Source organism: Mandrillus leucophaeus, unplaced genomic scaffold (genome assembly GCF_000951045.1).
Source record: "Mandrillus leucophaeus isolate KB7577 unplaced genomic scaffold, Mleu.le_1.0 Scaffold980, whole genome shotgun sequence".
In the NCBI taxonomy this organism is placed as follows: domain Eukaryota; kingdom Metazoa; phylum Chordata; class Mammalia; order Primates; family Cercopithecidae; genus Mandrillus; species Mandrillus leucophaeus.
The window spans coordinates 180,571-188,814 of record NW_012110697.1 but is presented as its reverse complement, the minus strand read 5'-3'; the positions used below and the strand labels follow the sequence as shown (position 1 = coordinate 188,814).

Sequence of the window (8,244 nt, the reverse complement as noted above, 5' to 3'; positions counted from 1 at the left end):
ACCAAAATTACAGAATTCAAAGCTAGACTCATAAAAATTTACCATTTGAATTTTTTTTTTTTTTTTTTTTTGAGATAGGGTCTCACTCTGTCACCCAAGCTGGAGTGCAGTGGCACAATCAGCCCACTACAGCCTTGAACTCCTGGGCTTGGGCAGTCTTGCCTCAGCCTTCTGAGTACCCAGTTGCTGGGACTACAGGTCTGTCTGTGCCACTATGCCTGGCTAATTTTATTGTAGAGATGGGAATCTCACTATGTTGCCCAGGCTGGTCTCAAAATTCCAGGGCTCAAGCAGTACTCGCACGTCCCCTTCCCAAAGTGCTGAGATTACAGGCATATGCTACCATGCCCAGCCTACCGTCTCCTATTTTTTTTTTTTTTTTTGAGATGGAGTCTTGCTCTGTTGCCCAGGCTGGAGTGCAGTGGCATGATCTCAGCTCACTGTAACCTTTGCATCCCGGGTTCAAGCAATTTTCCCGCCTCAGCCTCCTTGGTAGCTGGGACTACAGGCCTGCGCCACTATGCCCAGCTAATTTTTGTATTTTTAGTAGAGATGGGGTTTCACTATGTTGGCCAGGCTGGTCTCGAACTCCTGACTTCGTGATCCGCCCCCTCGGCCTCCTAAAGTGCTGGGATTACAGGCATGAGCCACCGTGCCTGGCCCCATCTCTACATGTGATGTAAATATGAAATATAGGATTTTGAATATTTGGGTGGAAAAAAGAATGTAAAATATATTAATTTTTATATTGATTACATGTGAATAATATTTTGGCTATGTTGGGTTTAAAAATATTAAAATTTCACCTCTTAAAAAACTTTGACAATGTGGCTACTAGTAAATTTAAAAATTGCATATATGGCTTGTATTACATTTCTACTGGACAGTGCTGCTTTACAAACCCTTACCCTAATCAAGGACATTGTTTTTTAAATAATTTTTTATCATTACAGCATATTCACATTTGTGGCATAAAAAATGGAAAATACAGAAAAGCATAATAATGTAATTAAAATCACCCATAATTCCACTACTCAAGTTAAAGCATTAATATACTGTATATACCCTTCCAGGCTTTTTGGAGAGCATATAGATGCATGTGTTGTTTTTACAAAATTTTAATTATACTCTATATACTATAACTTTTTTGTTAAATTATCAGTATATTGTTAATATATTACAAATAGTTATCCTAAACATTGAGGACTTTGTAATTTTTTGTCTATGATTGTACCATAATTTATTTCACCCTCAGCTGTTTGATATTTAGATTGTGTTTCTAATTTTATAGTATCAAAATGTTGCAATAACCATTGTAGGTATACTTTTGGACATAGTCATGGGTATTTTCCGGGAAGTTTGTTGCTGGGACACTATATTGCCAGATTGCTCTCTAGATATATTTATGGGCCTCTACAGTGGATTTCAGAAACAAAGGGCCAGCTCTAGAGTTTTAGAATTTAGAAACCAATAATTCTTTTTAAAAATATAAGGTCCAAGCATTTTGCTCCTGGGAGAGCAGCTCTAGATCTTCTCCAGGAGTCTTTTTTCACTCTTTAAGAATCTGTGGTCGGGCGCACTGGCCCACACCTATAATCCCAGCACTTTGGGAGACAGAGGCAGGCAGATCACCTGAGGTCGGGAGTTTGAGACCAGCCTGACCAACGTGGAGAAAACCTTCTCTACTCAAACTACAAAATTACCCAGCTGTGGTGGTGCATGCCTGTAATCCCAGCCATTTGGGAGGCTGAGGCAGGAGAATCGCTTGAACCTGGGAGGCAGAGGTTGCAGGGTGAGCTGAGATTGTGCCGTTGTACTCCGGCCTGGGCAACAAGAGTAAAACGCCATCTCAAAATAAATAAATTAAATAAATAAATAAATAAATAAATAAATGATTGTATTATCAGCCAGGCACGGTGGCTCACGCCTGTAATTCCAGCACTATGGGAGGCCAAGACAGGTGGATCACTTGAGGTCAGGAGTTCAAGACCAGCCTGGGCAACATGGCAAAACCCCATCTCTACTAAAAATACAGAATGTTGTCAGGCGTGGTGGTGCCCGCCTGTGGTGCCAGCTACTTAAGAGGCTGAGGTGGGTATCCCCTGAGCCCAGTATGTCAAGGTGCAGTGAGCCATGATCACGCCACTGTACTCCATCCGGGTGAGACTGAGACCCTGTCTCAAAAATAAATAAATAAAGTGAAATAATTTGTGGACAACACAGAATTACAAACTTTTTATTTTGTCTTTTTAAAGTTACCACAAATTGTCACCACCATTCCCTAAAAGGACATTAACACCTGAATATATTTAGTTTCATGAAAATTTCACTGTTAACACTGCTTTTCTCATTTTACCATAGGCTATTGAAAATTTTCACACAGACCAGCATAGGTTGGGGTAGAAGCTTGAGAATCACTGCTGTAATTTATTCTTTCACATCCAAACAGGTTAATCCAAAGAAATTGTTCTTGTATTTTTGGAAACACACTAGTACTAAATAATTCTCCTTGTTGGGAAATTTTCTGAGTTCTCTTTCATGCTGGTCTATGTGAATACCATAAGGAGAAACCATATGTTATTTTCTGAGCTAGTATAAGAGTGTACATTGGGTCCCAATACTAGAGCAGCCAGATAGCAATAAAAGCACAGGCTCTGGGACCAGGGAATCTGGATCCATGCTCTACTTTTGATTGCATAGCTATGTTTTTAACCTAAGTCTTATTTTTCTCACCTATAAAATGGAAATAGTAATAGTCTGTATCTCATAAATACTGGGAGAATTAAATGTGATGCATGTAAGATGCTGATCATAGTTACTGACCCTTAGAAAGTGTTCAATGGCTGGGCAAGGTGGCTCATGCCTGTAATCCCAGCTCTTTGGGAGCCGAGGCAGGAGGATCACTTTAGCCCACGAGTTTGAAAACAGCCTGAGCAACATAGAGAGAACTCATCTCTACAAAAAAAAAAAATCTTAAAAATAACTGAGTGTGGTGGTGCACACACCCTGTAGTCCTTGCTACTTAGGAGGCTGAGGTGGGAGGGTTGTTTGAACCCAGGAGGTCAAGGCTACAGTGAGCCAGGATCACACCACTGAACTCCAGCCTGGGTGACAGAGCAAGACCCTTAAAAAATAAAGAAAAGGAAAAAAATAGTTTTCAGTAAATGTTAGCTGTGATTATAGCATGATCATCAGTATATTTAGCCCTTCAAAAATATTCATTGACTGCTTATGTGTCGAACACTGGGAAAGTTTAACACTTAAACAACTAGCTGTAATTGGTATATTAATATTGGAAGTATTAATAAAGTACACTGGGAACAGGTCTACACATTATACAGGAAGTTTTATACATTGCTGGAATACAATGGCACAATCTCGGCTCACTGCAACTTCCGCCTCCTGGGTTCAAGCGATTCTCCTGCCTCAGCTCCCGAGTAGTTGGGATTACAGGCATGTGCCACCACACTTAGCTAATTTTGTATTTTTTAGTATAGAAGGGTTTCTCCATGTTGGCCAGGCTGGTCTCGAAGTAATCCACCCACCTCAGCCTCCCAAAGTTCTGGGATTACAGGCATGAGCCACCACGCCCTGCCAGGAGATTGTCTTTTATTTAAGGGGTCTTGAAGTTTGGAGAAGGAGAAGGGGAGGATATTGCAACAAGGAAAACAACGGAAGCAAAGAAATGCCCATAAATTAAACTGAGCATGGTGTGTTTGTGGCCTGGATCACTGTAGACTAATGCAGATAGAGCTTTAAGAGCAAGGACAGATGGGAGATGACACAACATTTATGACTGCATAATCAGTGTAATTATTGTTTTGGATATCACCAGCCCTTAACTTACGGAAGAAGTCAAGAAGACAAGAGCTGCAATTTAGGATTTAGGTAGAAGTCTGGAAAGATATGGGAGATGTAATGTTGACTTCTAGTCCTCTTTTCTCTTTTTTCTTTTTCTTTCTTTTTCTTTTTTTTTTTTTCCGCGAGGGTGTTGCCAGGGTCTTCCTCTTGCCCCGGCTGGAGTACAGTGGCACAATCATGGCTTACTGCTGCTGCCTCTAATTTCTGGACTCAAGCGATCTTCCCACTTCAGCCTCCCAAATAGCTGGTACTACAGGCATGCACCACTACACTCAGCTAATTTTTTTTTTTTTTTTTCGGTTGAGACAGGGTCTCGCCATGTTGTCCAGGCTCTTCTGGAACTCCTAGGCTCAAGTGATCCTCCCGCCTCAGTCTGCCAAGGTGTTGGAATTGCAGGTGTAAGCCACCATGCCCAGCCAATTCTAGCATTTTTAAAAATACTGCTCAGAGGTGATTTCTGATGTCCTTGAGAATTCTTTGAATTATCTGAATATTAATTCCTAGTATTGATATTTAGAACAAGGTCCTTCTGACTTTTTTTACGATACCTTTCAGGCCGGGTGCAATGGCTTACGCCTGTAATCCCAGCACTTTGAGAGGCCAAGGCGGGCGGATCACCTAGGTTGGGAGTTTGAGACCAGCCTAATCAATATGGGGAAACCCTGTCTCTACTAAAAATACAAAATTAGCCGGGTGTGGTAGTGCATGCCTGCAATCCCGGCTACTCAGGAGGCTGAGGCAGGAGAATTGCTTGAACCTGGGAGGCGGAAGTTGCGGTGAGCTGAGATTGCGCCATTGCACTCCAGCCTGGGCAACGAGAGCAAAACTCCATCTCAAAAATAAATAAATAAATAAAAGATACCTTTCATTGCCATATTATCCAAAAGAATGCCAATATTCTCACTGGTTTTGGGGGACTGATTTTGGAAGATGACTCATGCAATTAAGAGGATCTGATGGTTCAAAGAATCTTGCCCTATCAAAGTTGTTCACAGCCTAAAAAATTTGATAAATGAAGGTATGTTCAAAGCCTTCTCATTCTCCAAAGATAAGAATATGCACCTTTTAGAAGGCATTAGATCCCAAAGACCAAGATAGGATGTTTTACCTAGAAGACAAATTGTACATTGGGCTTTAAGGACTCATGAAACCATTGCCTGTTTCAGACGCTGACCGGAAAGGAGATTGAGATTGACATTGAACCTACAGACAAGGTGATGCATGCCCAGCTCCTCTTCATGCACTTTTTGCCATGTATATTTGTTTGCATATGCTTATGAACTTGGTCCTTTTGCTCTTATGCTGTCTGCATAGCCCTTGTTCTTTCCATTTCCATGGTCCTACCCCTGAGCAGCCCCTGACTACTTGTCTCTTTAAAGGTGGAGCGGATCAAGGAGCGTGTGGAGGAGAAAGAGGGAATCCCCCCACAACAGCAGAGGCTCATCTACAGTGGCAAACAGATGTGAGTTTGGAGTGAGAATGACAGCGTGGCAATCCTACGTGAAGATGAGATGAGAGGGGGCACGTACTGAGGTGGATCAGGGGTGCCTCTTGTTTTTGGTGCCTTAGACCCTTTGGCAATCTGGTGAAGCCTCTAAGCCCCTTCTCAGAATAAGATTTTTTCAGGCATAAAACAAAATATATAGAATTAAAAGAAAACTAATTATATTGAAATAGTTATTAAAATACTAAAACAAATTTGTGATATAGTAATATACGTACTTTTTTATTAATAAGATCTAATGGTAGGTCTAATATGACCATAATTTTGAAATATTTTCAAGATACCTATAAATGATCATGATAGAAAATAGTTAATTTCTATTGTTAACAATTTGCCTATATTGCTAATACTACTGTGGTTTTTGGGCTTTGTTTAAAGTTAGAAGAAATGTTAAATTTCAGTTGGGGGTTAGTAAAAATAAAGATGGGATTTTTTTTCTCATTCAAGTTCGCAGACCCCCAAAGAGATCCATGAAACTCAAGAACTTCTGTTCTGGCTGGGTGTGGTGGTTCACGCCTGTAATCCCAGCACTTGGGGAGGCTGAGGTGGGTGGATCACCTGAGGTCAGGAGTTCGAGACCAGCCTGGCCAATATGGTGAAACCCCATCTTTACTAAAAATACGAAAATTAGCTGGGTGTGGTAGTGGGTGCCTGTAATCCCAGCTACTCGGGAGGTTGAGGCAGGAGAATTGCTTGAACCCAGGAGGCGGAGGTTGCAGTGAGCTGAGATCATGCCACTGCACTTCAGCCTAGATGACAGAGCGAGACTCTGTCAAAAAAAAAAAACTCCTAAGTCTTTTTTTTTCGGCTTCCTTTTCCTGCAGGAATGATGAGAAGACAGCAGCTGATTACAAGATTTTAGGTGGTTCAGTTCTTCACCTGGTGTTGGCTCTGAGAGGAGGAGGTGGTCTTAGGCAGTGATGGACCCTCCATTTTACCTCTGTACCGTGTCGCTCATAATGAGGCATCATATATCCTCTCACTCTCTGGGACACCAGAGCCACTGCCCCCTCCCCTGGATGCCCAGTATTGTACATCTACTGGTGGGAGACTGTGAGGACCCCAGGATTCAGTATTCCTGGCCCAGAGGGCCCTTGCTGGCTGTTGGGTGTTAGTTTGCAGTCCTGTGTGCTTCCTTCTCTTATGGCTGTGTCCCTGGTTGTCAATAAAATACTTCCTGGCCTCCTGGAATCTTTCTTCTGTTGCACAAGTTGACTGAAATAAAAAATGGACATAATGCTCACTCAGTTAAGCAGGCTGAAGGAATCGGACAATGGAAGGGATGGTGCTCTTAGAAGGATTATCAGGCTCTAGGAAAACATACTTACTGGTGTGCTGGAGCCAGTTCCTAGTGGCTAATGAGAGCCAACTATTGGCACCTCTTTCCAACTTTCTTAAGTGACTTCATGTTGGTAGCTTGAAATTGGCCATGGTAGGATTATTTACAAAAACTGGCAAACACTACAGATCAGTTCCTCCCCACAAACTGGTTGTTAAACATCTACCAGTGTAGTGCTGACATGGATGGTGGAAACCTTCAGAGAGTGAATTCTCTCTGAATGTGACTCTACTGGACATTTAGGTCTGGTTGGAGAACGCCGTCAAGGGTTTGGCCAACACTGCACTCTGGCTGGAATATTACTGAGGGCTTTGGGTTCTGCACTATCAAGAGGTTGATAATGGAGAAAGATTGAGTGACAAACTGTAATGTATCAGTTGGGTCTCAAGAAGAGGCAGGTGCTAGAAAACGCTTTCCTTCTTCCCTGGCTTCTTAGTATAATAGAATCGGGCAACGCTGGGTGGAGTGGAGAAGTAGGGAGGATGCCCGTGGCCAATGCCTTGGAGAGACTTGACTGCTGTGGTTGCGTGTGGCCGTCGTGTTGGTACCTCGCTGCAATCCTCTCCCCCGCCCAGCATCAGATGGCCCTCTTGCGCCATATCTAGGCTGACGACGCCCCGAGTGGCGACGCTCTAGTAGCCGTTTTTCTATGGCAGGCGGGGTGGCCGCCTTAGCTGCCGGAGGTGCCGCACTCTCTACCGGCCCTGGGTGAAGCACCAACTCTGCTGCGCGCAGCCTGCGGTGCGGGTCATGGCGCGGCTACCGAAGCTGGCAGTCTTTGATTTGGGTGAGGGACGGGAAGGAGAATTTCGTAAGGCGCCGTCCTTTTCCATACCCCTAACTGCTGCTCCCGAATCCCTGCGTCCCCCACCACCAGGCTGAACCTTCCCTCTCCTTCCTCTCTCAGATTACACTCTCTGGCCTTTCTGGGTCGACACGCACGTGGACCCTCCGTTCCATAAGAGCAGGTGAGGTAGGGACAGGGAGGACTGGGGCGAGATGGGAGCCAGCCAGGGCTGAGCGCACTCTTGCCCTCCCCAGTGATGGAACTGTACGAGATAGGCGGGGCCAAGACGTCCGACTGTACCCAGAGGTGCCTGAGGTCCTAAAACGATTGCAGAGTCTTGGGGTGCCCGGTGCGGCTGCTTCAAGGTAAGAGCGACTGACAACTGATAGTGTAATGCTGAAGGGTGCATGCAAGAGACTTACAGTGAAACCCCTGGGCTACAAAAATAGGGGCGGTGCAAGTTTGCAAGTATTTGCATATTTTTTCTCCTTGGTCTTTTAACTATTAAAAAGTGGGGCCGGCAGCCGGACGCGGTGGCTCACTCCTGTAATCCCAGCACTTTGGGAGGCCAAGGCGGGCGGATCACGAGATCAGGAGTTCGAGACCAGCCTGACCAACGTGGTGAAACCCCGTCTCTACTAAAAATACAAAAATTAGCGGGCGCCTGTAATCCCAGCTACTCGGGAGGCTGAGGCAGGAGAATCGCTTGAACCCAGGAGGTGGAGGTTGCAGTGAGCTGAGATGGAGCCACTG

General features: G+C 44.1%; 2 protein-coding genes across 6 annotated transcripts in view; both read left to right on the top strand.

Annotated features, from left to right (window-relative positions):
• Window positions 1–6,556, top strand: part of NEDD8 (neural precursor cell expressed, developmentally down-regulated 8) — a 10,867-nt gene extending 4,311 nt beyond the window's left edge. Inside the window, exons 2-5 of one of the 2 annotated variants that reach the window (XR_001005036.1) lie at window positions 5,028–5,075; window positions 5,241–5,323; window positions 6,190–6,391; window positions 6,439–6,484. Coding sequence is in view for 1 of the 2 variants with exons in the window: in XM_011970970.1 (XP_011826360.1) it covers window positions 5,028–5,075; window positions 5,241–5,323; window positions 6,190–6,286 (228 nt within the window). In the remaining variant the exon portion in view is untranslated. Of the gene's footprint in view, window positions 1–5,027; window positions 5,076–5,240; window positions 5,324–6,189 lie in introns of both variants that reach the window. The other variant, XM_011970970.1, reaches the window with a different exon arrangement.
• A 788-nt stretch (window positions 6,557–7,344) lies between these two features.
• Window positions 7,345–8,244, top strand: part of LOC105532722 (magnesium-dependent phosphatase 1) — a 12,761-nt gene continuing 11,861 nt past the window's right edge. For 3 of the 4 annotated variants that reach the window (XM_011970974.1, XM_011970972.1, XM_011970973.1), the window contains exons 1-3: window positions 7,345–7,491; window positions 7,612–7,672; window positions 7,746–7,856. In XM_011970974.1, the coding sequence (XP_011826364.1) occupies window positions 7,455–7,491; window positions 7,612–7,672; window positions 7,746–7,856 (209 nt within the window). In that variant the 5' untranslated portion in view covers window positions 7,345–7,454. Of the gene's footprint in view, window positions 7,521–7,611; window positions 7,857–8,244 lie in introns of all 4 variants that reach the window. The other variant, XM_011970971.1, reaches the window with a different exon arrangement.